Raw genomic sequence first — 21627 nt, forward strand, 5'->3', positions numbered from 1 at the left:
ATATCTTTTCTCATCAGCAGTTAGAGCAGTCTTGTGACTTCAGCTGAGCACTGGTTAAAGCTTGGAGGAGGAGTATTCTTTCTGCTCTAGGAGGATGCAGAACTCCTGACTTCTGCTGTCTGGACAGTGCTGATTGGCCCTGTGATGATCACATTCCCTCTCCCAAGAAAAAAAAATACACACTAAACTAATACACACTAAGCAATACACACTAAACTAAGCATGTGCTGAAGGGCTATGGTTTCAGTCTGTCTTATCAGCATGGACATTTGAACAAGAAGAGGGTCAGAGAAGACAGGATCAAACAGCCTTTTTACACAATGCAGAGGATTAACCCCTAAGATTCCATAGTAAGTATAACACGCATCATTTATTGAATATACAGACTGATTTTACAGTTGTGGGTTTAGTAACACGTTAAGCCCTGCTGTATAAAGACTGCAAGAGACTGATGCTAGGCCAAATGCAGTTACTTAAACTTCTTACATCTAAAATACATTCAAGTGGTTGTGACCCCTTAGTCTGGGTTCACATACAGTATATGCGAATTCAGATGTATTTTGAACCACACCAACTCGCTTGCCATGCTATGAAACACTTTTGCACATACATGCGGGCTGGCTACAGTACAATTTTAAAAAGGGTCCTGTGCGATTTTCAGTGCGGTGCAGGGGTGATTTCCAATCTGATACACTGTAACATTTTGCATTGGAATTGTACCTGCACTGCATGAAATAAATTGCACTGCACCAACCTTTGAAATGCACTGCATCCCAGCCTGCAAATATGTGAACCCAGGCTCAAATACAAACCATGAGGTGATCAGCCTCAGATACCAAAAAATGAAACAAAACCTCCTACACAACCTGTATCTGTTTATTTGTAGCTATTTCAGATGTACAGATGTATAGAGTCCTGAGTTTATACGGCATTTCTGAACTTAAAAAAAACAGGGCAGGGAGTCGAAGTTACACTCTGCAGAACTAAGTAATTGCTGATTGGAGGGAAGGGTTACCCCCGCCCCTTTACACAGTACACATGAACAGAGCTGAGGCTGTCAATCACAGGCTGTGTGCTGGAGCTACCTTCCCTGTCAGTTTTTACCTCTTGGTGTCAAGAAAACTTGTCAGAAGTGACTCATATAGATAGCAGAGGAATGAGGCAGCAGAGAGAAATTACACTTAATGACACTTGGGAAAAGTACACACTATAAAGGGATATATTTGTTCACATTACAGCCACTTTAAATGATGTATCAGAGATTATAAAGCTGCGACTATTTGAGTCATTTATATCTGTGTGGAGTTCAGTTTTATATTTGTGCAGTCAGATTGCATGTTGCCAATTCATAGACAGTGCCATTGCCTCTCTTGGTTTTCTATTGCAGGATATTAAAGTGTTACTAAGCCCACAACAGTAAAATCAGTCTGTATATGCAGTAACGTATGCTTGTTATACTCACTGTGGAACCTAAGGGGTTAATGTTCTGCAACTTAAGGGGTTAATCCTCTGCATTGTGTAAAAAGGCTGTTTGATCCTGTCTTCTCTGACACTCCTCTTGTTCAAATGTCCACACTGATAAGACTGACTGAACCCATAGCTCTTCTGCACATGCTCAGTTTAGTGTGTTTTTTTTCTTGGGAGAGGGCATGTGATCAGCACAAAGCCAATCAGCACTGTCCAGACAGAAGAGGTCAGGGGTTCTGCATCAGCACAGGGCCAATCAGCACTGTCCAGACAAAGGTCAGGGGTTCTTCATCCTCCTAGAGCAGAAAGAAAACTCCTCCTGCAAGCATTATCCAGTGCTCAGCTGAAGTCACAAGACTGCTCTAACTGCTGATGAGAAAAGGTATTTAGCAGTTTATATTTACTAAAATAATTGCATTTCCATGTTGTGTGTACTGTGGGAGAACAGATATAGTGAATGCAAGGTCCAGGGTTTAGTAACACTTTAAATCTCCTATATGGCCATCAGCAGAAACACATATTCATATAAAAAAATGCAAATTAATCACTTTTAAAGCGGAACTTCAGGATAATAAAAAATTTTCATTTATGCCAGAAAGCACAGCCAGAGTTGTACTTGTGGCTCTGCGGGTATGAGAGCTATGAGAACTGTAGCTCTCATCTAGTGAAGAGCCTGTTGCTTACCCACCTTCTCCCCTTGTCCATAAAACATAAGAGTATAAGACATTTTGTGAAAGGACAAGAGGAGCAGAAAGGGAGGATAAATGACAGGATCCTTTCACAGCATGAGAGCTAGAGCTCACATAACTATCCGACATAAATGAAACTAGAATTTTTTTCAACTAAAGCCTGCTGTAAGCTGATGTCACTCAGCTTGTCCAGGCTCAGGAAAGATCCCGACAGTCAAGATCCACGCAAATGTCTGGACTGGTAGCTGGCTCAACCTCTTAGCTAACCAATGGGAGACTGGGCCAGCCACTTCCACCCCTCCACAGCCCGGAACTCCAATGAGCACTTTAAATCTCCTATACGGCCATCAGCATAAACACATATTCATATTTAGTGAGCACTGGAGGGGCAGAACAGAGAGCTGGTGACTGACAGTCACTGGCTATCTGCTTACTGAAGAACTGAGAACTGAGCGATCAGCAGTCTTGGATTGCTCAGTTCTTGGTCCTAGAGGCAGTGGGGCAGGCATCAATGCTGCAGCCTTCTACCGGAGTATGATTGTTTATTTTTTTAATTATTTCCAGACTTCTCTTTTAAAGTTTAAAAAGAGTTGATTTACCAAATGTAATTTATATATTCAATTCTTTTCATATGAATACATTTCTACCGATCTCCATTGATACACTAACAATACTAATTTGCATTCTTCAGTGATATAGGAAAAAACTGGAAAACCAGCAGTGTTTGTTTTGTGCTTTTTACCCTGTTGAATGTCTTTATTACCCTGCAATTTGTGCTTCACTGAGGAACAGTCCTACCTGCCCCTAAACTTCTGTCATGACAAGGCACAGACTTCTTATTTCCAGCACATGCTGCCATTCTTATCTGCAGATTTGTGAACTTCCTGTAAAATAAAGAAGGTAAAACATAAAACAGGTGCTTGGCTGACATTACAATACATTGTTTGAGTTAGAGAAAATAATTATTAATGCATTATTTCAAAATGTCCATTTTTACAAAATATTTCATTTGTTTCTAGACTCGGAGGATGAGGAGCCACCTGACCTTGAGTCGGAATCTGGAGACGTGCCAAGCAGTTCAGAAAGTGGCCCTAACAGCATGCTCCTTGAGAGCCAAGATTTGAGGACGCAGATTATCCAACTGTTGACTGAGCTGGAAGAGACCAGGGAGCTGGCACTGAAACACGAAGACAGCTTTCTGGAGATGCAAGGTAACATTATTAGGGTTTCAGGGATTTCCAGCCCATCATTATGTGTAGAGAGGTGAATTAATAATTTCAATAGGTTTCTTCTGGGTATTTAATCGTATTTACAATATATAAACGTTGTGTCACGAATTTGTTCAAGTTTAAACTTAATAATAAACTTTATGTGTAATTGTGAGGAGGCAAATATGCTGGTTAAGTATACATTAATACGATGTTAAATCAGATTGGTGGGGATGATACCTGAAATAACAGGACCAGTTGGTGGTGATTCAAATCAGTGGTGGCTGCGATGTGTTAGGGATTACTGAAAGGACAAGGGGATTAGTGGCAGAGGTGTGTGAGGGTACAGGGGTATTCTGTGGTGGCAGAGGTATGTTAGGGTGTACAGAGGTGTTCAGGGGGAAGATTGTTGGCAGGGAGCTCAGGAGTGGTATAGGGGAATGTAGTTGTTGCAGAGCTATGCAAGCAGTGTGCATAGGTGTGAAAGGGGGGTACATTGTGCAGAAGTGTTTGTAGAGGGGAACAGTGGTGGCAGTTCTGCTTTTAAAGGGTATAGAGGTTTGCAGGGAGTGGGGTACATAGGTAACATATGTGTATAGTGGGAGTGCAGTTGTGGCAGAGGTATGTTGTGTGATGAAGAAGTGTGCAAGAGGGTGCAGTGGTGACAGAGATGTGCAATAGAGAAGAATGATGTCAGAGGTGTGTGCTGAGAGTACAGTTGTAGCAAAGTGGTTGTAGAGGTGTGCAAAGAGTTCAGTGGTGCAAGAGGTGTGCAAAGGGTTAAAGTGATGCAGAGTTGTGCGCAGGGCTAGAGTGGTGGCAGAGGTGTGAGAAGGATGCATTTGTGGTAGAGGTGTATGGAAAGTGTCATACTGACATATGTGGTACAGTGGTGGCAGCAGCGTGTGGAGAGTGTGGTGGTGGAAGAGGTATGCAAAGGGGTACAGTGGTGGCAAAGGTATAGTATGTGAAGGGATGCAGGGGTGGCAAAGGTATAGTATGTGAAGGGATGCAGGGGTGGCAGAAGTGTGTGAAGGAATACAGAGCTGTGTGACAGGGTAAAATAATGCAGAGGTGTTTGGTGGAGTTGAAAAAGTGTTGGCAGAGGTGTGCAGGGACTTCAGCGGTGGCAGAGGTGTGTGAAGAGGTACAGTGGTGGCAAAGATGTGCGAAGGGTACATTTGTGGTAGAGGGGTTTGGAGAGTGCCATAGTGGCAGAACTGTGTGAAGGAGTACAGTGGTAGCAGAGATGTGCAAAGAGGTACAGTGGTAGCAGAGGTGTGCTGGGAGTGCTGTGGTGGAATAGGTGTGTGAAGGGGCATGGAGCCCAACTCTTGAGTTTGTGGTGCTGACTTGTTTGTTGGGACATGCTGGCAGTTCTATCACCCATAATCCCTTACCCCTCATTGACTTCATCACGTGAGTCTTTTAAAAGGAACACCACCTCCATAGCAGTAGCACCACCAAGCTCCCCAGAGTCTGTGCCAATCTCACTCTGGCAGGTTCATATATGATAATGGCACAAACATGCTGACCATCCTTCATCAGCGGGAGATCAAGCATGTGCCATGTCCTCACCCAGTAGTACCCAGGATTCCAAATTCTGCTACGCCAGACCAGGAGGTTTTGTTGACATTTTCTCTGCTCCTACTTGACTATGGCTCACCTGACAGAAATGCAACACCAAAACCTGGTGCTTGCCAATAGATTGGTATTGGACACCTCCATGCTCTGGAATTCCATCTTCCATATGCAACAGAGGTTGTACCAGCAGAAGTGAGTAATTGGTAAATAGATGTGATATTATAGGGTGAAGATGTTATTTAGGGAGCTTGAGATTCCACCCCCTCCTAATCCCAACACTGACTATGTGGGCACCATGGCTGACACTGATGCTGTTAGAAGCAAGAACCACTGGCAGCAGCTGACCCAAAAAGTGCTTGACGTGCTGGCCTGCCTGGCTGCAAGTGTCATGTCAGAGTAGGTCTTCAGTGCAGTGGAGGATTTGTTACTGGGAAATGCATAATTCATTTATGACCTGTTCTAAAAGGAAAAGACCAAACACTTTTCCCCCTTGTTTTTGCTGCTGCTGCTGCTCACATTAATAGTGTTACTAAACATCAACAATACTGCCTCCTGAAATAAAAAAAATTCCTTAAAATTAAAAAAGGTCTGACCCTCTAATTTTTTGTTCTCTTAGCCTTCGACCTCAACATGCCTGTTCTCATTTTTACCAAAACTGTCTTGAACTGCACCATTTTTACAGACCTGTATCTGGGAGCGGATGCTCTGATGTTTTGCAGGAAAACACCTGCTTTGTGTCTGTATTTGAGGCCTGTTCCCACTGATGCCACGTTGTCCTGCCACTTCTCACTTTTTACATAACTGTATCTAAGAATCGATGTTGTAAATTTCCATAAGAAAACACCTACATTTGGACCTGTTGACACCGATGTCATCATTCCTGTAAATGATGTAATGAAATGTATATTAATTCCTAAGAGACTCATGGAGATAGCACAATGCAGTGTCAAAGAACACAAAATGTTTTTTTGTTTGAAATGGACTTTTATTTGCAGGTATCCTAGAAGAGGAGAGGCTGGCCAGTGCTCAGCAAGCTGAGATTTTCACTAAGCAAATTCAGAGGCTCCAGGGTAAGCTACAAAGTAACATACTTGCATCTAATGAACATTGCACCTTCATTATTCTGTGAATCTATTGTGAAATAGCATTACTGGGCAATAAATGTTCAGGTCAGTTTTTCGTAAAGGCTGGAGAGGTTAATCACTAAATGATTTCTTATATCTCATAGGGATTCTGGTGGTGACTCTTCAGTTTGCAGATTTGCCCAACTGCCATTGGCATTATGAAGGAGAAATACTGTCACTGTTGGATTATTAATTTTTTTTTGGAGGATGCAACAGTAGGTGGAAAAACATCCCCAGGTATAGGTTAGCAAACGCATCACTCTAAGTTGTTACTGAAAAAGTGCCAGATGCTATGTCAATAAGATCCTGTCAACAGAATCCTCAAACATAAAAGGCCAGAAGGCCAGGAGTGGTTCTTTATGACCAATGGCATTGCTTATGTATACTGCTACTAATGCCCATTAAGGCAGAAAACAGAGTTAGTTACACAATAAATTTCCAGGAATCTTCAAGGACAGCTTATCAGAGACAGGCTCCGCCCATCTGAAACAGGAAACACATCATCCACAGTAAAAAAAGTGATGCTACTGCCATAAAAGCTCAGTACTAGACTATAACCGAAGGCAATAACACATGAACAAATATATACATAAAGAAATATGTCCATACTACCTCAAGAGAATTCCCATTGCCCTGGATGATTCCTAAAAATTTAGTTACCAGGTAACTAACTCTGGTTTTCCTAGTTTGCTTCCAGGACAACTTATGAGAGGATTTGGCTAGAAAAATGACCCTCACACCCAAAGGGTTCATCTTGGCTGGCAAGAAGTTTGACCCTGTTGTGGTGTACAAAGGTGCAAAACCTGGTCCATGCGACTGCCCTGCAGATATGGACTAGTGATGCCCCCACTTTTTCTAGCCAAAAAGTGGCCAAAGCCTTCATAGAATGTGCTTTAATGCCAGCTCAGGGGCGGACTGACCATTTGGAAACTCGGGCACTGCCCGAGGGCCCGGGGTCAGTAGGGGGCCCCATGAGTACCTTTTTCATAGGCTTTTTTGAGTTTGGGCTAGGACACAGGGGCCCAATGATCCCCTATTGCCCGGGGGCCCCATGAGTTGTCAGTCTGCCCCTGTGCCAGCTAGAGGAAAAAGCTACTATGAAAGGTAAGTAATGTCAATAGCGTTTCTAATCCACCGAGCAATAGTATTTTTAGTGGCACCTTCTATCCTTGGACCAGAAAACAATATAAAAATGCTGTCTGATTTCCTCCAAGGTTTAGTTAGTTCCAAATATGCTAATAAAAATTTTTCAACATCCAATTTGTGAAAGTCTACCTCTTTTTATTGCTTGGATGGTAACAAATAATGGTATGATAATTTTGTGAGACCTGTGAAAGTCATTTGCTACTTTTGGAAAAAAGGCTCCAAAGGATCCAAAGTTAGGATAATTTTATCAGGTACAATGGTGCAATTGAGTTCCATAATAAGAAGAGCTTGGATCTCACTAACCCCCCTAGCAGATACTAGAAGTACCAGTTTTACTTTTTTAAATGTCAGAAACTTGCTCAGATACTCTTCTACTATTTCAAAAGGAGAGAGCAGAAAACATTTTAGATCCGTAGAGAGATCCCAAGGAGGTAACTTTTTGATTGGCGGTTCTCATTTCCATGTTATAACCAAGATAAATATTTTAAAAAGAGGCTGATTTGCTAATATGATTCTCAAAAATTTGACAAGGCTGCCTGTACTTTGAGTGTACTGCAAGCAAGGATTTTTTTTTTCATCTGTGCCTGCCTGCAGAAACTCCAGAACTGCTGGAATGACTGCAATATTGTTTATGCCACTTGACCTTGCCCAGTGTGAAATTTTCTTTGAAATTGTCCAGTAAATGGTTTTAGTAGTATTTTTTCTCTGGTATCCAGTATTGTGGCTACCACTTTACCTGACAGCTCTTTTGCTTTCAGGAAAAATAGGGTTTGCTTTGATGGTAATGTCACACTTGCAAACCAAGCTCTTTTCGGCTAAAAAGACGCTATGAGAATGACATTCACCTTGTCCACAGAAATTGTTTTTGTATCTCCTTTTAGATGAAATGGCGGAAAGGCATGCTGTAAGTTAGTTTGTTTCTCCAAGGATGAGCCCATGTATCTACTCCTATGCTGCCATCATTTATCTCCAGTGAGAGAATTGTTTCCATTTTCATGTTGATTTTTGAAGCAAAGAGGTCTACATCTAGTGTGCCCAGATATTCATGATTTGGATAAGTGTTTGTTGGTTTCCTTCTGCTGAGAAAATCTGTTGATGTATGAAACTGTTGTCACATTGTCTGACAGCACTTGCACATGGTGACCTTTTATCTGAGGTCCAAATTGCACAATGGCTTGCTCCACCACTTTCATTTCTCTGGTGTTTGAAAAACTCTGGGCCCACGTGGGATCCCATGTATCTTGTGTCATTAGTTCCCCTATGTAGGTGCCATTGACTGACTCCACCTTCCTTGGGTAAGATTTTCTGTATTTATCCACAGTTTCCATGCTTACAAACTCCTACAGTAGATCTGCAGAGGTCTCGTATGGAACTGTGCCCAAAGCACCAATTTTGGACATTTATTAAATTATGGCATCTTCCTCATTAAAAGGGGACCCATCTATTAGGATTCAATGATAAATATATGCGTTTTTCCGAGCTTTTCCGTTCTGCCATGATGGTATCTTTCAATGCTTGATGTATGGGTAATATGCATCCTTGTTTAGAATGAAGCCCCATATACAGACAGTTGGGTGCTGATACTTTTTTTCTCTTCCTCGAATCCTAAGGTATCATGTATACCTTGCAGGTGTTCCTCCGTTTCTTCAGTAAAGGAACAAAAATATCTGCATTTTATCACTGGACCTATTCTCCTTGAGTTCCCTCTCCTCTGTCTCCTGAGATGAACCAGAACTGTCCATTGGTTTCTCTACCATGCCCTGTTCGTTGAAGAAAACTGTGTAAAGAACTGCCAAGTAAACATAGATGCAGAGGTACTAGGTATACTTGCCAAAGCAGCTTGTAAAAAAAACATCTTTTAACACGGATCTGAAAGACTGAAATGTAGCAGACATTTCCTCCCTCATCAAATCCAGATATCTTTTGAAAAAGTCAAAGGTTTCTTCAGTAATTTATCCGTACAGTGCTGACAAAGTGGTTTCTGCCAGGAACCTGAGAGTTTGCTATGACCTGCACCAAATTTTGCATGTATTGTAGAAGTATTTTGGAGACATAACTTCTGGGACTTTGGCCTTTGAACCATTGTCAACATGGTCTGCCAAACCTGCGGCAGCCAACATCACCCCAAGGACATTGCTCACTACAAATGGCTAGCCCACTTCACCTGTCAAAAAAATAGGCTGACCAGCCCTGCCTAGGTTTGGTTCATGCTCTTGGGCTAGCATCTGTGGAATCGCCCCTGACTCATGTCCATTGTGATCTTGCTTTAGATCCAGGCGTAGCTGCATGAAAGTCTTGACCTGAAAGTGCATCATCCATCTGTACCAGACATGACATCACTAGTACCGGAAGGAACCTAGGAGTACTCCCTAAAGGCACACAAACAGTGTGCATCTCAGCCAAGCTAGACCATATTGCTTTCTGTACCTATCTTGAAGGAGATACTCAAATCTGCTCCAGCAAGAATTGCCATCCTGGTTCCCCCTTACAGAGTACCAATAGGAGCAGGTAACAGACCAATGCCATGACTGCAGCTAAGGGTGGACTGCAGATGGGGCTAGGCCCCAGGCAGGCTGGGGCCCACAAATAGGCCAAATAAAAAGAGGTCCGACCAAAAAAAAAGACGTGAGACATAGCAGGTATTAACACTGTCCAAGTACTCTCACCCAGGAGGACCTGACATGATAGTGGAAAGGAGGTTGAACTAGAACCTTCTCCTGACCATATTTAGTAGTCCAAGTGGAAAAGGAACTAGGGATGAAAAAAATAGGGAGAGAGGGTCCCTGAGCTAGGAACACCTAGCAAGGAAAACCTTAGGTGTGCCTAAGTAGTTGGGGATAGCAACTGGTAGGCACCTGCAACTAACACAAAGGCCTGTAAGAAAATAAACCTGCTTGGGCAGGCTGGAGGAAACACTAAAAACGTGGATGATGTGTTTGTTGTTTCAGGTGGGCGAAGCTCATAAGCTGTCTCATAACATTACAAGGGTAATATTGTATACTTTTCATACTTCTTAGATGGTTTCTGTACAATTATCAGGTTTTATAACTGTTTAAAAAAAATCATCTAAGATTTGTATTACAAAACGTTTGCATTCATGTTGCTATTATTATTTGTGTAACGTTTAGATATAATGGGGCTGATTTGCTAAAGGTAAATAGAGTGTTTACTTTGCAAGGGAAGCTGCAGTTTGTATGGCCAGGGAAGCTGCAATTGGTAAGGCCATTATCACTAGAGGTGCAGCTCTCGGTATATCATCCAATAATCTGCAAGCCAAACTGCTTTTTTTTATTTTCCTTACATGTGATTGGGTATTACAAAAGTTATCAGCCTTTATAAATCAACCCCAATATCTCCTAGTTGGTCTGAATTTCCACAAGGTTCCACAGCTTTTCTGACCCCATTATATGGTTACAAAGGATAGGCCTACTTTTGGCAAATAGGCATTATTAACAAATTCTAACATTTGTCCAAAAAGGATTATTGAAGTGAAGAAATGTACAGTATAGATTTTAGCACAGAAACAGTCTACTTGGCCGGATATTAGCAAAAATGCTGTGTCCTCCTTTAGCAGAAATCCTGCACCACCACCACCGTCCTCTTTAGGTATTTCAGGGCTTAATAGAACTAAAGCTGGCCATTCATGGTTTGAAATTTCAATCCATGTGTTGCCCTCTCTGTTTAACAGAAGTAAGTTGATAGACCGCCTTCTACCAAATGGTCCTGCTGGAAAACCAGCATTTGATCAAGCTCATGTAGCTAATGGGCTGCAACAATGATCAGTGTATTTTGACAGTGGGGGAATCCCACTGTCAGAATAAAAAGACACAGTGCAGAGAATTTCCCCATCCACCTCAAATGTGTTGATGGGGAACTCTGTTCAGTTTTTTCCGTTTAGCCCGCTGGCTGCACAAAAAAACTGAGCCATGTATGGCTGGCTTAAAGGAATTGTCATGACTTTCTGCCCAGCTCCTCCATTCATATAAGCCATTCTACAGCTAATATGAATAAAACAGGATCAGTACAAAAAGTGTCAAATATTAGTGAGCGCTAGGAACAACAAATCAGAAAGCAGCTAGTACAAATAGGTGAACCGACTTCAATAACAAAAATATAAATATGTATAAAGTTGCAGCACTTATATATTATACAATAAAATGTGTGAAAAGCAAAACCTTTATGTGGACTTATTGTAAATCAAACATATAAGTGGAATAACCATAAATAAAGTCCAAAGAGTGAAGTGTCCTTCAGTGTTTAAAAATCAATAATGACCAAAAAGTTGAAGTGACATCCGTGCAGAGTACATCCCTGACAATCCTCCACCACTATGCACTCACCAGAAATATAAATCAACCGGGCTTTATACAGAAATCCCTCTGAACAGCATATTACTTCTTCATTGCAAGAATAGACAGGGATCTCTGTATAAGGCCCAGGTGTTTTGCATTTCTGAATTTGCTTCCGTAAGACTGCATGTCTATTCCTGCAATGGAGAACTAATATGTGTGACGGGAGTCACTTTGGGTGGGGGGCCCATGGAACCCAGCTCACTTTGGAGAGGTAGGGAGACCCCTGTCTCAGCTCCCTATATTCCTCTTATGTGTAAATCACCCTGTGCCTGTTAGAGGTACAGGGTGATCTGTCCTAATATTGTGTGGGCTTTGACTCAGACTGTGTAGACATGTTTAGGAGACAGGTGGGGGTTGTTGATTGTTTAATGTTATGTGGCTGCATCCCATTGTTTGTTTGGCCTGGGAGCAAACTATAATGGGATATATGTATTTATGTGTATTAGCTTAGTGGGGGGTCTCCAGCAGCCCTCCCTCCTGATGGGACTGTCTGCTGGTGTTGAATACCTGTGTGTCTCTTGTTACTAAATGTAGATTGCCCCGCCCTGTGTCATTATGCAGGGAGGGGGATTGTCCCCTGAGTGTATATATCTTGTATCTGTATTCAAATAAAGTAGTTTACTTTTGGATTACTTCAAGACTGGTGTCGTCTAGTTTTGTATGGTCGGCTGCTGTGTCTGTTGTCGGTGTTCGAACGGGGAAGCGGTATTCTAACGTAAGTACTCAAGCGCAGTCTGGGTTGGTTCCATTACAATATGCTCTTCAGAGTGATTTCTGTATAAAGCCCAGTTGATTTATATTTCTGGTGAGTGCCTAATTTTGGAGGATTGTCATGGATGTACTCTGCATGGATATCACTTCAACTTTTTGGTCATTATTGATTTTTTAACACTGAAGGACACTTCACTCTTTGGACTTTATGGTTATATCCACTTTTTTTTTACTTTTTAATAAGTCCACATAAAGGTTTTGTTTTTCACATATTTTATTGTAGAATATATAAGCGCTGCACCTTTATACATATAACACAGGATCAATGATTGGAGGGGGCAGACTTTCCTTTTGATTGCCTGAACTCAATTTAGACTTCACAGAGGTTTACTAACTAATATAAAAATGGCAATTACCATTTACTGTCCGAAACAGTGCACAGCATGTGTGTTTTGTTGGCATTTAAATCATTAGAGTTCTAAAGAAAACCATATATGAGTCCAAAAAATTGCATTATGAAACTTTGACGATTAACGTGAAAAAAGGTTGAGCACCTTGGTTCTACTTAATACAGTCATCTCCTAATATTAGAGAAGGGCTGTTTAACATCACGTTTAGTATCACAGTTATACCTTATTATGATATGTTGTCTTCATCCATCTGTAGCTCAGTTGCGTTCAGTACAGGAGGAGGTGGACAGCTTGGAACAGGAGAAGGAGTGCGAGCTTCTGGAGGTGTCCCAAGAGTTACGCTGTGCACAGGAGGAGATCATGTCTCTGCGTCAGTCAGCAGAGGAGGCAGCAGCTGAGCGTGAGAGCGACATTGCCTCATTGCAAGAGGAGTTGTGTAGACTGCGAGCAGAGCTACATGAGCTTCAGGAGACAAGGCAGGAGTACGAGATGGAGATAACCACTTTAAGAGCAGAGATCAGCATGAAGAGCTGTAGTGTGCACGCAGGACAGGAACCTGCAACGCTGCAGGGTAATTGCAATGACTTTGTGTATTGTCATATTGTTCCCGATTGACAAGCCTAGGGGTCTCCAAATTTTTCAGTAAGAGAACCACATCATATATTTTACATATACAGTGTATCAGCCAAAAAATGATACATTTTTATAAATGAATGAATAAATTTAAATGAATGAATAAACATTCTCTAAGAAATAACTTCTTATCAGAAATCTTCTCTTCACATTAGAATCCTTACCATCATACCAGAGCCCCACCCTCTTTACATCAGAGTCCCTGCCTCCATTATTTCACAGCCCCCTCTTACATCTGGGTCCTTTCCAGAGGTCCTCCATACATCAGAGTTCCCTCTACATACTGTACATAACTGAACGCCAGACAAAATCTTTTAGTGGGCCATCTGTGGCCCATGGGCCATATTTCGGAGGCCCCTGTACTAGCCCATATCTAGCAAGGTGCTTTACAAACTCTGAACAGCACACAATAATATTCACACAATTAACTTTACTAATCAATGAACTTTCTATGCTGCCACTTTATTTCATTTACTGTACTTTATTTCATTTAGATAACATCAGGTTTGTGTAAAAAACTAGTGCAAATATCAAGTGCAGTAACTATAGCAGCCTATTAGAAACAATTATAAACATATATCCCATACCTGTCTATTGCTATAGGTTACTACGTATAGCATATTGCTGCATGGGCTTTTGTTTCCATCAGAGCTGCATCTCTCCCCATGGAAAAAGCAGCATAAAACAGGTTGCTGTAGCTTAGAAGAAGGTCAATTGCAGTCCAAACGTACCTGGGGATGAACTCTAAGGCCCTTATATTGTACCATGAATGTGCTGTTTTTCTGGCATCTCTATCCTCCAAGTGCTGTATGCAGGCAGCCCAGAAGTCTTTTTAGGATGCAGCTGCTGTGTGGAGACAGCCACGTTTCCTAATGTGACATGTGTCCAGTTGCGGGTGATAGGCCCTGAACACAGACAATGTGCATTCAGTGCTGCTCACAGACTTGCCTGCACATTAGGATGGATGTCTATGTCCTTCCAGCTGCTGCATACTAATAGACTTTATTTGGCTGCTTGCACGCAGCACCTGGAGGCTAAGGACACCAGGAAAATGGTCCATTCATGGTATATGGGTCTCAGCACCCATGTGAACAGGGTCTAAACGATTTCAGAACTCTCTCAAATGCAAGCAGAATGCACCTGAAAACAAGCTGCGTTTTCCCCATGGACCCAAATCCAAAGACTGTCAATAAATGACCTTACATTGAGTAAGTCCATATCTTTGTGAGATAGCGGGTACCATGAAATGTTGTATGTGTGTGCCTCTATGCTCCATAGATCATATGTAAGGTAGATTATGGTTCAGCTATCATTTGATGAGTCCATTTTAATTGTAAAACTGTGTTGTATTGGAAAAAAAATTAACTTTAAGATAGATCATGGTAGAGACCCACAGTAGTTTTACTTTTCCTTTTGAAAGTTAACTCTTATTGGCTAAAATACGTAAAGAGGTTCTTCACATTAGAGAGAAAACAATTGACAGTCAGCAGCTATGAATACTGTAGCTGCTGGCTTTAAATAAAAGGATACATACCTGTCCAGGGATCAGCACTGTCCTCACCTGGGCTGGTTCTTCACTAGTCATCAGGTCCCCAGCACCAGCATGTTTTCTGTGGAAGTCGGTTGTGACTCCTTGTGGCTTCACAGCCAACTTGCCGTTGCACATACACGAGCTGGGCTGCACTATGTCAATGGTCCCGCAGAATTCTGGAACTTGTGATGCGTCCCAGAAGACTGAGGACAAAAAAAGGGAGGGGGCAGAAGTGGGAACAGGTATCAAAACTAGGTACCCCTTCCCCCCCAAAAATGCTATTGTACCAAATGTAGCGGAGGGGGGGACGGGACATTAAAATGTTTACATATTCCTAACATGCAACAAAAGAGCTTTAAAATATTATTATTATTGTTATTATTATATAGTGTTTATATAGCGCCAATAGGTTTGCTCAGCACCTGTGGGGGGACAGTACATGAGACAATACAGTAACAATACAATACACGAGGGTTACGAGGGCCCTGCTCTTTCGAGCTTACAATCTAGGAGGGAGGGGGTAGAGGTACAGGAGGAAGTGGCTGTGGGGGATGGAGTGATAGGAGGAGTGGAGGAGAATGGCTGTTAGGTGAGGGTGGGGTAGGCATCCCTGAAGAGGTGGGTTTTCAGGGAGCGCCTGAAGGTGAGGAGGGTAGGTGACAGTCTGATGGATTGGGGTAGGGAGTTCCAGAGGATGGGGAAAGTCCTGGAGAAGTCCTGCAGTCGGGCGTGGGAGGAGGAGACCAGGGAGCTAGAGAGTAGGAGGTCTTGTGAGGAGCGAAGGGTGCGGGTAAGGTGGTATTTGGGTATCAGGTCAGTGAGGTAGTTTGGGGCAGCGTTATGAATGGCTTTGTATGTCAGAGTTAGTCATTTGAGTTTAATGCGTTGGGCAATTGGGAGCCAGTGAAGGGATAGGCAGCGGGAGGTGGCAGAAGTGGAGCGGTTGGTGAGGTGGATGAGTCTAGACGCTGAGTTCAGTATAGACTGAAGCGGGGACAGCCTGCGTTGGGCCGGTGAGAAGGGAGTTGCAGTAGTCTAGGCGTGAGATAATAAGGGAGTGTACGAGTTGTTTAGTGGTGTCTGGGGTTAGGAAAGTACGTATCTTGGAGATGTTGCGGAGGTGGAGCCTGCATGAATTTGCTAGTGATTGGACATGAGGTTGGAAGGAAAGGTTGGCGTACAGGGTGACACATAAGGCTTTGGCTTGCGGGGTGGGATTGACGGTGGCGTTGTTGGTCATGATGGAGAGGATGGGGGGGGGGGGGGTGCGGGCTGGGGGGAAAACTAGGAGCTCGGTTTTGGAAAGGTTTAACTTGAGGAAATGGAGCGACATCCAGTCTGATATGTCGTTTAGGAGGTGGGTGATGCGGGCAGAGACTGAGGGGGTGAGGTGAGGGGTAAGAAGGTAAATTTGTGTGTCATTGGCGTAGAGGTGATAGTTGAAGCCGTGGGAGTGTATAAGTTTGCCAAGGAAGGAGGTGTAGAGGAAGAAGAGAAGGGGTCCGAGGACAGAGCCTTGGGGGACCCCAACAGAGAGGGGGAGCGAGGGGGAGGTGGCAGCGTTATAGGTAACGCTGAAGGAGCGTTGGGATAGGTAAGAGGAGAGAGCAGAGTCCCTGATGCCAAGGGAGTGTAGTTTATTGAGGAGGAGGGGGTGGTCGACTGTGTCGAAGGCCACGGAGAGGTCGAGGAGTAGAAGGACTGACTAGTGGCCGTTAGCTATCAGTGACCTTTCTAGCAGCTTGTATTCTGTTTAGGGCTCATTCACACCAGAACACGGCACAAAAACCCATGTTCTGTGCACATTTCCTGCTGGTTGTACAATCTGCGGTGGGTATCAATATAATCCTAATAACACCCCAAATGTAGATTGTAAACACAGTGTGTTTGCCTGCACCAGATCGTTCCGCAGTTCCATGTGATTTGATGCAGTGCAGTTTTGAAAAGCAGTGCACTACTTTTTGTGTGACCCTGTGTGATTTCATCCTATTCAAATGAATGGGCTGAAAATTGCACAGCACGGGAATCACACAAGAAGGAAAACTACATCCCTGTGTAATTCAGGTGTGAACTGACCCTTAATTTAAACAATTCTCAAAGACCACAGCAAAGACTCTAAAGTCTGAAGTTTCAGTCAGTTTCAAACAGATTCTTTCCATAAAATATGACATGCTTCTGTTATGAACTTTGAAGATGGATCTCTCCACAATGCCTATACCTACAGGGGTAAATTAACTTGTTTTAAAGTGCTTTTATTGTTGGCACAGGATATGCAAATACTTTATGTACATAGTCTGGGCAAAGGTTCACTTTAACTTCCTAAAACGTTGGCTGCTTGAAATAGCATGCTATTCTGAAAGTCAAAGTAAAAACAATTCCAGATGTCTGTACAGAACATATACAGCACTGCGTTTTCTTTTCTTTTTGTATGCTGCATCATGTCAGGAAGGATCACGCTCTGCCAATACACCTACTCTTGCTCACAGCAAAGCGTTTCATGTTTATTTGCAAGATCATGCAAAGCACTCTATGCTAAATGGAAGGGTTCATGTACTCCAGATGCATTATTTAATCCATATGTCTCTTTAATTTATTATGACATTCTTGAAGGGCCTGACCTAGTCATGTAAATGGAATTGAAGAAGTACAGGTTAACAAAGTAAATGTATTGTATACACTACTTTGTCCTAAAGAGTATATTAGTGAGAACTCATATAATCAGAATTTATGGTTTTTAAAGATGTGTTTCAGTTGCTGTAAACACGCTCAGTTGCATGAGTATTGAAGAGCTAGTTTCATATCTAATTTATACAGCCTCATTCATACAACACCAAAGTTCAATACTGCTCAAACAGTCCCATGTACAGTACGATGCTCACTATAAACAGAGGTACAGCAGATTGGCAACTTTCAATAAAATATTAATCACATACTCAGGATACACCATACAGGATACCCTTTTCACACAAGCAGACCGATCGGCTCTGCCTGTCAGGTTTTCAGGCAGACCCGATCGGACTGTCTATTCTCCTCTATAGAGCTGCAGGTGTAAACAGACATGTGTCCGTTTACATCTGCCTATTTCCAATCTGCTAAAAACAGATGATCTATTCCCCTTCCATCTAAAGGATCAGATGTCAGTCAGGTGTAAACGCACAGCTGGTCCTTGTCACTGTGTCTGTGTCCGCTCTAGATAAGCGGCGTGGACAAGGACCAGCCATCCGCCTGCTCAGTGGAGATCAGCAGACAAATCCTCCACTGGGCAAGCGGACTCCTTGCCTTCCTGAGTCCCATGGGGAAGGGGCCTATATGTACAGATAAATACAGAAAATATTAAATGTAAAGTATATATCATGTCATGGGTACGGCACATTGTGTAGAGCTTGGAACATTAGTTAATTTTGAGTTTATGGATGTCTTTTTTTAAAAAATATTTACCTTTGCACTCTCTTTATATTGTTTTTATTTACACTGACATCTAATCATTATTTTTCCTTTACAGCAGTGGTCTCCAAACTGCAGCCATGGGGCAGATGCAGCCCTTTGCTTGCTTTTATCCAGGCTTTGGGGCACTATTTCATCCACTGATACCAACAATGAGGCATAATTCCCCCCATTGACACAAACTAAGGGGCACAATTCCTTCCAATGACTCCAATGATGGGGCACAATTCCTCCCAATGACACCAACGATGGGGTAAAATTCCTCCCAATGTCACCAATTATCAGGCACAAGTCCTCTCAATAACACCAATGACAGGGCACAGTTCCTCCCACTGACTCAAACAATGGGTCGCCATTCTTCCCACTGACACCAAAAATGGGACACTATCCCTCCCACTGACACCAAAGATGGGCATTGTCTATTCTCACTGACGTCGGGACATTTTCTACTCCCAATGGCCACAGTTTGGCCCCCTAAAGTCTGAAGGACAGTAAACTGGCCCTTTGCTTAGAAAGTTTGGAGACTCATGCTCTACAGTAATACCACTGGCACAAATTTAAGACAAAACAGAAAAAAAGTATCTTATTAAATAGTTGTGGTAAAAAGCAGGTGTTAATAACAAATCCACCTTTACGCCACTTTTCATAAATTATATCATTTATATTTTGAAATTTGTGGACTGCATTTAGGGATATATTTTACTGACTTTACTTTTCCTTCTTCTTTTATACATTGCAGAAAGTTTGAAGTTTAAGGACTCGTTCACAGCAGCTGATATGGCAAAATGCCTTGTTTTCAGTGGTATCAGTTCACACCAGAGCATGGCAGGCAGTAATTTTTTTCTGCACAGCAGGTTACAACATAAACCACCGCATCTCAATTACTCTGTGGTGAACAAAAATCTATTAAAATATCATTTGTGGAATTTCAGTAAATTTCTGTGAAAAAAGGAAACAGTGTGATGTGCTGAGATTGGCGCATCAGCACTGTGCCATCCAACGCACATTAGCAGCTGTGCAATCATTGCAACTCACTGGTGTGCACAAGTCCATAGGGATGCTCTTTATTGGTTGACTTGAGTTATTAAAGATGTAAGCTTTCAGGATAACTCAGATCCCTTTCAGGCTGTATAAGTTTTTTGTGTATAAATGTATAAAACCTGAAGAAAGGCTCTGAGTTATCTTGAAAGCTTGCATCTTTAATCATGTAAATCAGCTAAAAAATTGTATAATTTAAACTCCAGTTGTTAACACAGTACAACACTCAGCTACACCTTTTATACATTGAAAACTGCAGTCCAAAATGTTGTCTGAGGACTTGGCTTGCCTCTTTTGGTTTTTGTTTTATGTATACCTCTGTAGAGCCTTCATTCATGGAATGCAGGTTGTTATAAATTATTATATTTGTACTTTATCACATGCGCCATTGCACATTTCTGTCCTTGTGACAGGAGAGCTGCAGTTCCTGCGGGACCAGTGCCAGCATCTCCAGATGGAACGCAGTATCCTGCAGGAGAGTAACAGCCAGCTGAAGAGTCATCTCTTGCTGCTGGGAGAAGAGAGGTACCCATCTTTACTTTATTCCAATTAAATATAGATATGTAGTGTCAAATGTTTGTGTTGTAATATGAGCCACATCTAATGATATCAATTCAGAATATTAATCTATGTGTATGTAGCATAGGTGCTGTAGGTTAATACTGTATATAAATTAGGTATGTTCATGATAGCTGCAGAAGTCCACAACTGATATGCTCATACTTGTTTATTAGTCTACTAGATTCTGATAATATGAAGTATGCTTACAGAAATACTCGGGATGATCTGATTTCATTGGAGTCTTTAATACTTACTGATAGGGTAGGTGACAGTGTTTAATTACTAGCTTCACCTATTATATATATTAAGCCCTGCTGTAGAGATAATGAACCTGTAGTGGTTTGAATGATAATTACAGTGAAATGGGAGGAATGTTTTGCTTTGCAGTATTAGCATTAACTCAATGAAATTCCTACTGCCCCAAAGAGTATGTGTTTAATGTAGAATAGGCTCATGGTAATTGTATTCTTAGTATAGCACTGTAGTTGTGGTAATTTATTCATCCTTGTCTCTAGCAGGGAAGAAGATGCAGATCAAGGCAATGCATTAAGTGAATCTCAGCCGGAACAAACAGAAGAGAATAACCCGAAGGAGGAAGAACTGCCACAATATGATCCTGAAGGCACCATTGCCCTCAGCATGCCTATTGAAAGAAAGACAATGACAGATGTTGAAAAGCAGAAGCTGACCCGGGAAGAGGAGAGGCAAAAACTGCACACCCAGCTCCAAAGTGCAGAACAAAAAGTGCAGAAAGCACAGGCTGAGGTGGGTTATGGACAGCCCTCTACATTCCATATCCTAGTGATATTGTTATCCTTCAAAGCTTACTGATCATTTGTATGTTTTAATTGTATCTCTACTCAACAAGCAAGAAAAGGCTGACATCTGTTTTTTGATAAACCAACATTTTATTTGAAATATCTTCCAAGTATGTTGCTTTGTTTGTGCATGCGGTTGAAAGGAAATAGGCCCAATTAATTCTTGGCCAATTTCCTGAAAACAGCCTGTTCACATGGAAGCACATTTTAAACAGAAATCACACTTTTTACTATGAGAAGCCAACATTTACAGTATGTATGTACCAGTATGACTGAGCAATTTTTTAAATTAAGACCTTGTAAACTTTTCAGAGACTTAAATGGTAAATATGCTGTACAAAAAATATATGTATATACTGCATTTCTGTGCTTGTTTTTAAGTAAACCATGGTCTTTAAAAAAAAAAAAAAAATCCCCTGCTATGCAATGGCATAATGTGCTAGTATGCATCACATAGTAGCACATTGTACTTACCTTAGAACAAAGCCCTCCAGCAGTGCACTGTCACCAGTGACAGGGCTTCCATCTTCTGTCAGTCTTCCTTCAGGGTTTACTGGCTCTGGTCCATTCAATGGCTGAGCAACGATGATGTAATGCCCGTGCTTGCGCATGGGAGTCATGGTTTACAATACAGAGCTCTGAAGGGAAGGCACGGGTAAGCTGTCCCTTCACAGCGCATGCACCGGTGACATCACTGGGTACATCCAGTGTGAATATCTCCTACACACATCAGGTTTAGGAGACATTCACTGTACCTACAGGTAAACCTTATTATAGGCTTACCTGTAGGTAGAAGTTCAAAAGTAGAGTTTACTACCACTTTAATACCATGGATATTGTCTGTTCTTGAATGCCAGTTCACCATTTTGCATAGTACATGAACAAAAGAAACATTTTATTTTGCATAAGCT

At 42.0% G+C, this 21627-nt stretch overlaps 1 protein-coding gene across 5 annotated transcripts in view; it reads left to right on the top strand.

Annotated features, from left to right (window-relative positions):
• The window catches only part of CCDC136 (coiled-coil domain containing 136), a 112048-nt gene that overhangs the window by 50340 nt on the left and 40081 nt on the right, over positions 1-21627 (top strand). For 4 of the 5 annotated variants that reach the window (XM_089676940.1, XM_089676944.1, XM_089676945.1 and 1 more), the window contains exons 3-7: positions 3176-3367; positions 5944-6018; positions 12948-13262; positions 19751-19862; positions 20414-20663. In XM_089676940.1, the coding sequence (XP_089533066.1) occupies positions 3176-3367; positions 5944-6018; positions 12948-13262; positions 19751-19862; positions 20414-20663 (944 nt within the window). The remainder of the gene's footprint in view (positions 1-3175; positions 3368-5943; positions 6019-12947; positions 13263-19750; positions 19863-20413; positions 20664-21627) is intronic. The other variant, XM_089676941.1, reaches the window with a different exon arrangement.

Source organism: Staurois parvus, unplaced genomic scaffold (genome assembly GCF_062004578.1).
Source record: "Staurois parvus isolate SC_StPar_1 unplaced genomic scaffold, SC_StPar_1.0 ptg000175l, whole genome shotgun sequence".
Lineage (NCBI taxonomy): Eukaryota > Metazoa > Chordata > Amphibia > Anura > Ranidae > Staurois > Staurois parvus.